At 41.8% G+C, this 12,752-nt stretch overlaps 1 protein-coding gene across 1 annotated transcript in view; it reads left to right on the top strand.

Moving 5' to 3' along the window:
- The window catches only part of LOC134534400 (sodium-dependent nutrient amino acid transporter 1-like), a 241,445-nt gene extending 230,363 nt beyond the window's left edge, over window positions 1-11,082 (top strand). The window contains exon 18 of the mRNA XM_063372865.1: window positions 10,330-11,082. Coding sequence (XP_063228935.1) covers window positions 10,330-10,629 — 300 coding nt within the window. The 3' untranslated portion in view covers window positions 10,630-11,082. The remainder of the gene's footprint in view (window positions 1-10,329) is intronic.
- The last annotated feature ends 1,670 nt before the right edge of the window (window positions 11,083-12,752 follow it).

Raw genomic sequence — 12,752 nt, 5'->3', positions numbered from 1 at the left:
ACGACTGTTATTTCTGTATGGTTAACGTTCAAGTTCATAATGTAAAAACTAAGATGGACATGCAATATCCGAACATTCTTTCGGCCATACGACCAGTTATACATTGTGAATCTCTTCCTATCTCAGTTCCACCTCCCGTTCTCGAAAATGTGCTACAAGAGAGCAGTTCAGAAAATTAATGTGATAATGCTGATGGTTAAAAGTCAGACGAAAATTCTGCGCCAAAATTATTCACTCAAAAAGAACTTAACGATTTAACTCGTGACTTAAATCTGACAAACGTTGCTGCTCAATTGCTTGGATCAATATTGAAACAAAACATCTCCTACTACCTGGAGTTTCGTTCTCTTGGTATAATACTAGAGAAAAAGAATCAATAAAATACATTCTGGTTTTTTTTGTTATGATATTGAGGGTTTATTGAGTTTCATTATCGTCACAATCCAAGTGAGTGGAGATTATTTATAGACTCGTCCAAATGTAGTCTCAAAGGTGTAATTTTACGTAATAGAAATTTCTTTTTGTTGATCACCCATTGCGCATTCAGTGCATCTTAAGGAAACATATGAAAATCTCGAAGTTCTGCTAAAATGTGTGAACTATGAAAAAATTTCTTGGACAAATTGCGGTGATTTAAAAGTTGTTGGTATGCTACTTGGTCTACAATCTGGTTACACAAAAATGCAGTGTTTTACTTGTAAATCAGACAGCAGAGCCAAAGACAAACACTGGAAGCAGACAGACTGGCCCAAAAGAAAAACCCTACAACCTGGTTCACAGAACATATTAAATGTACCACTTGTTCAACAAAGCAAGGAGCTATTACCTCCTCTTCACATTAAACTCTGATTAATAAAGCAGTTCACTAAAGCACTTCCAAAAGAAGGTGACTGCTTCCAGTATTTTGGTAACAAAATTTCTGAAAATATCTTATGCCAAACTGAATGAAGGGGTCTTTGTGGGACCGCAATCAGAAAATTATTGAAAGACAATATTTTCGAAAATACAATGAAACCTGTAGGTAACAAAAAACATCCAGAATACAAAAGAATGGTTAAAGAAAAGTTGGAGGATTTCATCCAATATGGCGGCCTCCAGCAGACGAAAACAAGATAACGAAATAGTCTAGATTTCAATATGTCGGAAAACAAAATGACATATCCTAAATGGCCCCCGGGGACAAGGTCAATGTTATCCAAGATGGCCACTGTCCCCAGACATACATTCCTATACTATTTAGCTAACTTAACCTAACCAACCATTCTCGCGATTTTACACTATATTTTCTTAAAAAAAATCCCATTGTTAATCATGATACTGAGTAGTGTGTTATAGCCGGTCCGGAAACTGGCTTCTGGCTGTGGTTGTGGTGTCGGTGTCCGCGATCTTGGATTGTGACGTCACGGCGGCCATTTTTGACTCAAAATTCCTCAAAATTGACTATGACTTAACATTTCCCGTTTTCGAGGGAAAATTTCCCGTTTTCGAGAGAAATATTTTTCCTCGAAACGGGAATTTTTCCCTCGAAAACGGGAAATTTTCCCTCGAAAACGGGAAATTTTGAGTTACTTTGAGTCAATTTGAGTCAATTTTGAGGAATTTTGAGGAATTTTGCGTCAAAAATGGCCGCCGTGACGTCACAACCCAAGATGGCGGACACCGACACCACAACCACAGCCAGAAGCCAGTTTTCGGACCGGCTATAACACACTACTATACTGGTTTATTAGGTTAGCTACATTTAAAATACTTCATTATTGTTTGAATAATTTATTAGGAATTGCCTGTTTTAATGTGCTTAGCCTAAACAATCATCAACACACATTTTATAATATGTTTAATATTGCTAACCTAAACAACTATTCACACTGTTTTAAAGTTTTACACTGTAACTAACTTTTACAACCTGACGGCAGTCGTCGTGCCCTCCTAGACGTAGAGGCCGTACCTGTCCTCTGCCGTGTGCCTAAGGGAGACACCTGTCCCACTGGTGCAGTGCAGTGCAGTGCAGTGTAAAGGTCAGGGACGCACCCGCATGCGCCCTACGTCTCGATAAGGACCGCTCTCGGACGGCCACGTATCTGTGTGACATGTTTTCTTTTTTCATAATTGTATTTGTATTTTATAATTAATCGTATATTGTTATCCAGTACTTGTGTGTTAGTTTGTAAAACCCGTCGCCTGGCCGGCCATGGACACGTCTCCCGCGCCGGCTTCCCCCTTCCCTTCCTCCACCTGGGCGTAGCGGCGCGGGTGGGCGAGCAGAGAGTCAGTCGCAAAATAGCTGCCCCGCGGAGCAGACCTGCGTCGCTCCGCTCCGCGAGTAGACACGTGTCTCGAGTACGTCATGCACAGTCGAGTTACCGCGATCAGCTTCAAGTACCACGGGGAAGACATCTGCTATCTTACTGCTCCGCATTTATTTTCTGTTTTTAATTAGGAATTCCAGGTCGCGGCGTGGAAGAAACGTCCGTCTCTCGATGTGGTCGGCCAGGCTGCGATTAGTATTTCCATTAATAAATCTCGTCTACAGAACGGAGCGAGACGTATTTTCTCATCGCCTTCGCCAACGTTCCCAACCTCTCCACAATTCCCCTCCCCAGTACCCACATCTCCCGGTCCCGGCCACGTTAGGCCTGAACTCGCCACTCTCCAGCTGGAGCTACTCGGGCAGACGTTTTTCACAGGGCGAGCATCGTCGGGGACCAGGGAAAATTAGGGTTAGGGGGAAGACAAACCCTTCCATAATGTTTCGAAGTATTTTATTTGTACCTAACATAAATATATTAACTAATTTCACAGTAGTTATCTTTTTATTTCTTTATTATTCACTATTGGTTACAAGACATAATAACACGTTCCAGTTATGATCTATTAAAGGTCCGCCATTACTTGAATACTGCTTGCCTTCATGTCTGCCAACTTCCAATCACAACACCATCCCCTAACGAATAATGCACTGTCACAGCGTTTGACGAACTAGTCTCTCAATCTTAAGGCAATCTGATTTCCTGTCCACTCTTTGTGCGCACTGGACACCCCACAATTGCCCCCTTGTTCTCATGCTCACTCATAGCAGCCTCTCCCTGCTGGCTGACGTTTTCTTGTCCTCCGCTCGACGGCTCCACAGCAGCATCTCCCTGCTGGCTGACTTTTCCTTGTCCTCCGGTCAACTGCTCTTCTCCCTGGCCCCTTGCTACTTCTTCTGGTGTAAACCCTCTGAAGTTGAAGTCTAGGCTGGACCGTCTACCATGCTTCTCCACAGGCAAAGCTGACGGTCTCAGATGTACAGAGTTTCTTCTGATCTGCCGACCCTCTTGATCCCTGACCACATATGATCTTGGTGTCCCCGCTTCTCGCACTACTTCTGCAGTTTCCCATTGTCTGTCTCTATATAGCAACACTCTGTCCTGCTGGTTGAACCCTCTTTTCATTTTCGCCCTTTGATCGTGCCACTGCTTGCTTTTATCTTGCCTGTCTTGTAACGCCTGAGTTACTTTGGTGTGTACTTGAGGTTTTAACAGTTTCTTGCTGACTGACAACTTGGTCCACACACACCGGCTCATGAGTAGCTGTGCTGGTGACAATCCCACTCCCGACAGGGGAGTATTTCTATACTCAAGGAGCATTACTGACAAGTCAGTTTTCAGATCCAGGCATCTTCTGAGCATGTTCTTTGCAACTTGCACCGCCCACTCTGCCTGCCCATTAGACCTCGGGTAACCTGGGCTTGTTGTCACAACTTCAAAATCCCAACATGCTGCAAATTGTTTGTACTTGTATCAATTAAACGACATGTCAGACACAATCACTTTCGGGACACCATGTGTTGCTAACACGGTCAAAAGTGCTGTCGTTACACCCCCAACTTGTTTGTTTTAAACTAGTACCACTTCCATCCACTTGGAAAAGTAGTCCACCAAGACCAAGTAACTCTTCCCTCCAAAGTCACACAAATCAACACCAACTTTTTCAAATGGTAGAGTTGGGACCTCATGACTAATTAGTGGCTCTGCTGTGAACTTCTGACACACAAAGCACCTACTAACCGTTGCTTCGATGTCCACTGACATGTTCGGCCAGTACAACAGCTGTCTGGCGCGAGCTTTGGCTCTCTCGATGCCTAGGTGTCCTTCGTGCAGATGGAGTAGCATTTGCGGACGCAGCATTCCTGGTACCACTACACGGTCATTTAGAAATAGGAGACCGTTGTCTGCATGCAAGTTTTGTCTCTGAACAAAATATGCTTGTGCCTGTTGGCTGACTCGATTTTTATGTTCTGGCCACTCTGTTTGACAGTATTGTATCGCCTCACTTAGTACTTCATCACCTGATGTTCCCTGTCTGAACTCAGCCTTTCGCTCTTCTGACATATGAACACTGTCACACACACTGACAGTGTGAACCATCTCGTTGGTCAGCTCAGCCTCTCCATCGTCACACTCTCGTATATAAGACCGTGACAACAGATCCGCTACATGCATCAGTTTGCACGGAATGTACTCCACTGACAGTGTGTAACGCAGCAACTTAAGTTTCATACGCTGTAGTCGTACTGAGTAGACCTCTCCCACATTTTTCTTGAATACGGGCACAAGAGGTTTGTTATCTGTGTACACAGTGACGTTACTCTCATATATGAATTGATGAAATTTCCGTGCCGCAAACACTATACTTAGCATTTCCTTCTCTACCTGTGCGTAGTTTTTCTCTGCTGAAGACCAACTCCGAGACGCATAGGCGATGGGTTGATCCCCGCACATCAAACAACACCCCAGGCCATCCTTGGACGCATCACACTGCATCGACAGAGGCTTGTTGGTGTCGAACAGACCTAACACTGGAGTCGTCCTGACCAACTCTTTGACGTGCCTCCATGCTTCTTCGTGTACCGGCAGCCATTGCCACTCAACATTAGTTTTCAGTAATGCATGCAGGGGTGCAATGATGGTGGCTAGGCTAGGCAAAAATTTTCGTAGATAGCTTATGAAACCCAGTACTCGTTGAAGTTCTACCTTGTTGGTGGGCGCCTGTAGAGCGAGCACTGCCTGCACCTGTTCTGGATCTGGTTGCAAACCGTTCTTGGAAAAGACATGTCCAAAATACTTCACTTCAGGTTGTTTGAACTGAATCTTGGCTTTGTTGAATTTTACATTAAGGTCCTTAGCTCTCTGTGCTACCTGCAATAAGATCTTGTCATGTTCCTGCTCATCAGCTGCTGCAATCAACAAATCATCAAAATATACTATTACTCCTGGAATGTGACCAAAGTTATCCACATTCACACGTTGAAATATTTCTGGTGCACTGGATAAACCAAATGGGAGTCTTCTAAACCTGTAGCACCCAAATGGCGTACTAAACGTGCAGTAACGACTTGACTGTTCATCTAGCTCAATTTGATAGGAACCATCTTTCAGATCCAACACCGTGAAGACTGCCTTATTGCTAAGTTGACAACATAATTCTTCCAGTGTTGGTATCCCTTCTGATTGCTGTGTTTAATTCCACTGGGTCTAAACACAGCCAAAGTGACGTATCTGTCTTCTCCACGATCGTTAATTGACTGACCCACCCAGATGGCTGATCGACCTTTGCAATGATCCCTACGTTTACAAGGACCTCCAACTTCTGCTTCAGCCTGTCTCAAAATGCCAGAGGCACTCTTTTAGGGGGTTTCGCGACTGGCTGTATTGACTTGTCCAATGTCAAGCTGCACTTGTTAGGCATGCACCCTGTTCCTTCGAACAGACACGCGAACTCTGTTGTAAACTCTGCGTATGAGATACCCGATGCGATACCAGCTGGCCTACTGCTCACACTGTGAACCACACTGCGGGAGACGAGTCCCAACAGGACGCACCCTGGGAGTCCCAGGATTGGAATCCTACAATCATTGTCCTTGACCACAACAAATTCCAACAACACTCGCGCACTGTGTTTCCTCTGTCCATGTGTGCAACAAAGAAACGCAACCACTCCCACTGGCTTTATTTTGTGACCACCGAATCCTTCCAGGGTTACGTTAGGTTGCTTTAGCTCGGTTGTGCCGTCAACCTGCTTCACGAGAGACTGTGACAGTATATTTACTTCCGACCCCGTGTCCAACTTAAATTGTACACTCTGGTCCCGCACACACACATCCTGGACCCACTCCTTACGATACTGTTTGACACTCTCTATGATAGCTCGGCATTCGCTTGATCCTACAATTTGCAGCATACTTACAAAGAAGTCCTCTGGTCCACATATCGACTCAGTTACCCTAACCTCTTGCACCTGACTAGTGCATGCAACTGCAAAGTGATTGAATTTTTTACAACTGTAGCACTCTTTTCCAAATGCTGGGCACTCATTTTTCTTGTGCTCTCTTCTACACCGTCGACACCGAAAGTCTCCTTTGACCGCCTGCTGTAGATGTGGTTGTCTCTGTTGTTTTGATGTCCTCCAAACTGCTTAGACCCCCTGTGCACTCTGGGACTCCTCCTTCATTGTTTCGACATGGTGTTGCACTGGAGTAACCACCTTGCTCTGTACAACACCTGCACACTGTTTGCCTAATTCTGCCACTCTGAATTGTTCAACTGCCTTGCCTAGGCTAAGATCAAGCTCTCTTAACAATCTCTCTTGTAGGCCTTTATCTCGAATGCCAAGCACTATGCGATCCCTAACCACACTATCTGCCTGATCATTGAAGACACAGCTTTTCACAAGTTTCTTTAGATCCCTCAAAAATGAGTCAAACAACTCACCCTCTTCTTGCGAACGACAGTTGAACTTAAAGCGTTCCACGACGATGTTCTTTTTCGGGTTACAGTAGGCCTCAAACGCTGCTGTTACCTTTGTAAAATCCGTCTTGTCTTCGTCCGAGAGGTCAAACGTGTTGTATAGCTCCACATCTTCGTCTCCGATTATATTGAGCCACATGGCAACCTTGACTGCCGACGACTTCGATTCATAGCCCGTCGCCAGCATGAAAATGTCAAAACTCTGCCTGAACTTGCGATAATTTTCACACAAATTGCCATCGAGAGCTAGACACGGTGGCGGTTTGAACGACTCCATTGTCTAACCCGCCCGACACACACGCACACAGAGACTGCTCAAACTAGTTTGTTCCACTAGCGCCACATGGCCCACCGCTGGCTACCGGTATTTTTAACACCTGTAGGCTATCCTACCGACTGCGCCATGTTTTATTTCTTTATTATTCACTATTGGTTACAAGACATAATAACACGTTCCAGTTATGATATGTTAAAGGTCCGCCATTACTTGAATACTGCTCGCCTTCATGTCTGCCAACTTCCAATCACAACAGTTATAATGTAGTCAACATAACCTAAGGACTAGTTGAAACTATAAACTACTGGTCAACTATTTAAAGTATCACAATGTTCTCTGAAAATCTTTGGAAAACATGTCAGGAAATAAAAAAAATTAATTTTCAAAATTGTTATAAAGGAAGTCACTCTCCTTCAGAATTGAAAAAATCCATCTATAAAATATTTTTTTGGTACTTTACCTTGTTAATAACTATAATAGTTAATAATTTTATAACTACAATAGCCAAACTAACAAAAAAAGTCTAAATTGGGAAATTATCGGCAGGGGGCACTTCGAGAAAAATAAAGGGGAAGAAAGCTCAATAATAAAAAAATTAAAAAATTCCTGACGTTTTTGTTCTGTATAGGAGTATTGTGATAGTGTCAAAACATTCTAAAATTAGTCACTGATTTCTACAGTTTTTAAAATGTAGTTAATCTAAGCACATATTTGGGCAATAATTACTGGTTAACTACTAGTATCGCAATGCCTTTACACAGAATTATAGAAAAAATCTTACAAACAACTCACAACAGGGAAGCCCCAGGACCTTAGGCTCATTGGCACTGTTCTGTACATGTAGAGAAATAAATAAGTAGAGAACATAAGCCGACCGGCACATCACTTGGCTCTTACAACCAACAGAACTTATCAAAATAATTATTAAATTAACTAACGAAAGGAACTGATTTTATATGAATAATACATATATACTTCGGTTCAGGCCATTTTTTATTTAAATAATATCATGCTCATACTTAAATTACAAATATCTTTGAGGATTGACAATAAACGTTCGTAAACATTACCAAGCTTGAGGGCCCCGCAAGATAAAATAAATATTTAAAAAAAAAATAACACATGGCTGGTTACACAAGTGGCAATTACAATAACAACAGCAACATTTAAAAAAAATTCAACTGTTATAACAAAATTTTATTTATTCATTTAATTAGATAGTTAAAAGAAGAAAAGTTCATTTCACTTGATTTTTTTAAAATATATTTTTCGATGCGATGATAGAGGTGTTTAGTCCGAAAGTCAATTAACATTCATACCAAAACATGCTTGAAGCCTAAATAGAATTATTGAAGTGACTTTCCTTCAATAGTAGGCTGCATCCTGATGCCAATAGAGGATGAGAAAGGCTCACTCCCGTCCCGTACTTAATGGACTAAAGCAAGCGTTGCCCGGATGTCTCACGCCACACAAGAACTGCTAAAAGAAATTAAAAATAACAAATATTAAGACATCAGCCAAAAATAAATAGGATAACATGATTCCGAGGGAATCAAGAAAGAAAACTTCACCATAAGGCGGTATGCGGTAAATAATTCACCGTTACAAATATTACGATGTTCACATAATGGCTGACCGATAAGGAAGTGTGTGTACATATATATATACAAATATATGTGTAAATCCGCTGGATTATGCAGTGAATTATTTACCGCATACCGCCTTATGGTGGAGTTTTCTTTCTTGATATATATATATATATATATATATATATATATATATGTAAACTGTTTGTGTGGTTAACGGCTTGCGGCCACAACCAGAACTATGCACTTTTATTCAAATCTTTTTTTTATCATATCGTAGCAATCAATCAAATCGCTTAGTGTAAATTAACACCCATGGTTTAACCGGGACTCGAACCCAGAACCCCTCGCACCGTAAGCCGGTGTGCATCCGACTACGCTACAGAGGTCGGCGATAAGGAAGAATTATTTATTTTTTAATTAAGTGGCCTACAGCTTTCGCCCATAGCCAAAGGATCATTATATTCAGCGTGAATCTCAATTTCCTAGTCGTTATCAAATATTAGAATATATAGTTTACACCTATGCCTTACCCGGGACTCGAACCCAGGACCCCTCGAACCGAAAGCCGGTGTGCATCCGACTACGCTACGGAGGTCGGCTTGATAAGGAAGAAGACAGAGCATTATTCAGTCTTCTGAGCTACAACATAGATAGTGACACAAGATGTCAAACTTGGTGAACAAACATTAAACAATATATGTTTAGTTCCAAGATGACCAATAATAAATCTCAGCTAAAGTAAATGAAAAAGTTTAAGGTAATTAAATATTAGTTTTTAGAAATGCTTACAGTTCTAAATGATTTTAAATTAATGTTTTTTTTTTGTATCCTATCTTGAAGCATTTCACTTTAGATTATAAATAAAGTTTCACATTTTTCACAATTTACATTAAGATATGATTAAATAAAAATATTACATGACCAAGAAACTATTTTCAATTTTCATAAAATTGAGCATGCATGATGTCCGGATTGCAAAAAAAAAAAATTCATGAAAACAGGTTGAGTATATGCAATGTTACGAAGTGCAATGGCACAGTACTGTCTGTAAACAATTGTGCTATTTTAATCCAGACTTTCTTTTTCCTGAGTTGCTTGTCTTATTGTTATTTGCAGTAATATTGCACAAATTTTATTATCCTTTCTTCTGAACGTAAGCACATTCTTGTAAAGAAATTACCACCGCAAAATAGTAAACAGTCAGTACGAAACAACCTTCTATTTATTGCAAACAAACAAGTGGTTTGAAAACCATCGATCTTACAAGGCGGTGGCCTAAGCAAAAGCTAAAGCTCGCGGAGGTTTGGGCGGGGCGGTTGGGAAAATGAGGGTTCTGTGATGTGATTGAGGGACGGGTGAGAGCGGAGGGAGGAATGAGGGTTCTGTGACGTGATTGAGGGACGGGTGAGAGCGGAGGGAGGAATTAGGGTTCTGTAACGTGATTGAGGGACGGGTGAGAGCGGAGGGAGGAATGAGGGTTCTGTGACGTGATTGAGGGACGGGTGAGAGCGGAGGGAGGAATGAGGGTTCTGTGACGTGATTGAGGGATGGGTGAGAGCGGAGGGAGGAATGAGGGTTCTGTGACGTGATTGAGGGACGGGTGAGAGCGGAGGGAGGAATGAGGGTTCTGTGACGTGATTGAGGGACGGGTGAGAGCGGAGGGAGGTTGTTGCAGAAGCTGAGGAGCGCGCTGAAGCCGTCGCGCACCTGGGGGCCCGAGGACCCCGCGTACCGCCACGACTGGGTGCAGTGGCGGTGCAGCAACAACCACGCCGGGGAGAAGGACTTCACGTTCAGGCGGCGGGGCACCAAGGAGTACGCGCGCTGCATCCAGCGGGCCGTGCCTGAGGCTGCGGGCAGGAGCTACAGGCTGGCCACCTCTGGCTCTGCACGGGACAAGGGGCCCTTCACGGTCCAGGCGCACGGCGGCGTGGACCACGTGTGCTGGCGCGGCTCCGCCCCCGCGCGCCGGTGACGGCCGCGCTGTCTCGGCGAGGCTGAGGCACTTCCAGCACAGCAGGAGCCACGTCATTCGAGCAGTATTACGCCAGACTGGAGTGTAGTTTTGCTATGCATACTTGTGAAGCGGAGTCAGTACAAAAAAAAACTGTTAGAAACATTTTTCTTCAGACTTCTGCTGTCGCAGCTAGCAAAAAAAAACTACTCAGATTTAATTTACCAAAGTTGTTGTTAGTTATGTGTTTGCTTAAACCACTTAAATAACTGATCTTAGGGGTTTTTTTAACGATATAATGTAACAATGTTATAGGGGGACCCAAAAAAAATTGACTTCAGTAGTATAGGAATGGGGCTTCTGGCACAGGCTTCCAGGCTGTGGTGCTGTGTGTCCTTTCCGCCATCTTGGATTGTGACGTCACGGCGGCCATCTTGGATGACCTTGACCTTGACCTTTGACCTTGACCTTTAATTTGATCCGCAAAAATCGCCAAAATCCGCCAAAATTGGGCAAAATTTGCCCAAAATTCCTCAAAATTCGCCAAAATTTCCATTTTTGTGAAAAAAAATTCCGCCAAAAAATCTCAAAAAATTCCACAAATTAAAAATTTCTCTTTTCGAGGGAAAAATTTCCCGTTTCGAGGGAAAAATTCCCGTTTTTAGTCCTTAAAAATCCCAGCGGCTGAAAATTCCTAAAACTGGCTTAAGCATCCTTAACTCAAGCCTCAGTTAAGCCATTTATAGGATTATGACGTCACCGTTGCATTTTCCGTTACGCCCGCCATCTTTAACTTTTTTATTTATTATTCGATTTTAATGAAATTTTTTTAAAAATTATAAAAAAGTTAAATTAATAAAATTTTAATATATTTTTTTTTAAAAATTGTACTTTTTAGACACGGAGTTCGGAGTCCTCGGTTCGAACCCGACGAGGGCAAAAAAAATTAAAAATGGCGACCGATCCTTCCTCACAGTGGCTGCAGGCAGACTGACTCCCAACACTTTTTTTTTTCAAAGCATATATAACGTCACCTAGTATGACGTCATGTCCGCCATCTTGTCTTCATTGCTGGAGACCACCATCTTGTTTTCATCGGCGAGAGTGCGCTGATGCCATGTTAGTTTAATTCGTACCCGCCAGAGTGCAGTAATCATTTATTATTGCTGTGACACCCACCATCTTAAAATTTGGACGCCATCTTGGAATTTTGTAATTATTTAGCTAGAAATTCGGGAAAAATTCCAAAATTCATTAAATAAATCACTCATTAATTTACATATTGATTCGATCGATTCCTGTCCTTGGTTTGATACCCGATCGATGCAATAATGTTTAATTTTATGTAAAAAAAATAATAATTTCAATAAACCACGTTCAACATTATTAAAGAGACTTTAAATCATCTACTACCATCATCCTATCAGACATCAAGACCACCATATTGTAAATTCGTAATTTTAATGCTAGAGATTCGGATAAAGTTCAAAATTCATTAAATAAATTTGTAATCTAAATGATGATTGATTAGATCGACTTAGGTCCTTGGTTCGATCCCTGGCCGATACAAAACAACTTTAATTTAAAAAAATACTAAAAAAGTGTTAGGTTTGAGAAAATAAAAACACCACAAGTTCTTTTAAAAAAATTTTATTACATAAATTCAATACACTACTACAAGTACAAAAAAAAACACTGACAAATTACTAAAGCCTTTTGGATTCCTCGATTCAAACAGTCTTCTTATTGTACGGACTAAGCCTTTTACATGACTTTAAATGTCTATCCGATCCGGTCATCAACGCAGCCAGAGACGGACTGAAGTTCATATCACTTATATAGTCTCATTAGCCGGTACAACACATGAGTCAAATCAATAACCATGTTCATTATACGTCTCGGAGCATTTTTTATAATGACGATGTAAGCTATCGAGACGTGAAATTAGTTTATTGCACTTATTGCACTGAAATTGTATTCTTTGAACATTATAAGAACAACCGCTTCTTTCATGTCTGCGAGCAATTGAGGTGATAGTAAATGATACACCACAGTATTTGCACTGATGCGAAGTACGCTCTTCATTTATTGAAGTATTCAATGCTGATGAAACTTCAGCTAATGGTGGAACAGTACATATCGAA

Source organism: Bacillus rossius, chromosome 7, assembly GCF_032445375.1.
Source record: "Bacillus rossius redtenbacheri isolate Brsri chromosome 7, Brsri_v3, whole genome shotgun sequence".
Taxonomy (NCBI): Eukaryota; Metazoa; Arthropoda; class Insecta; order Phasmatodea; family Bacillidae; genus Bacillus; species Bacillus rossius.
The sequence above is the reverse complement of the archived record's forward strand: the minus strand, read 5'-3'. Positions and strand labels throughout refer to the sequence as shown.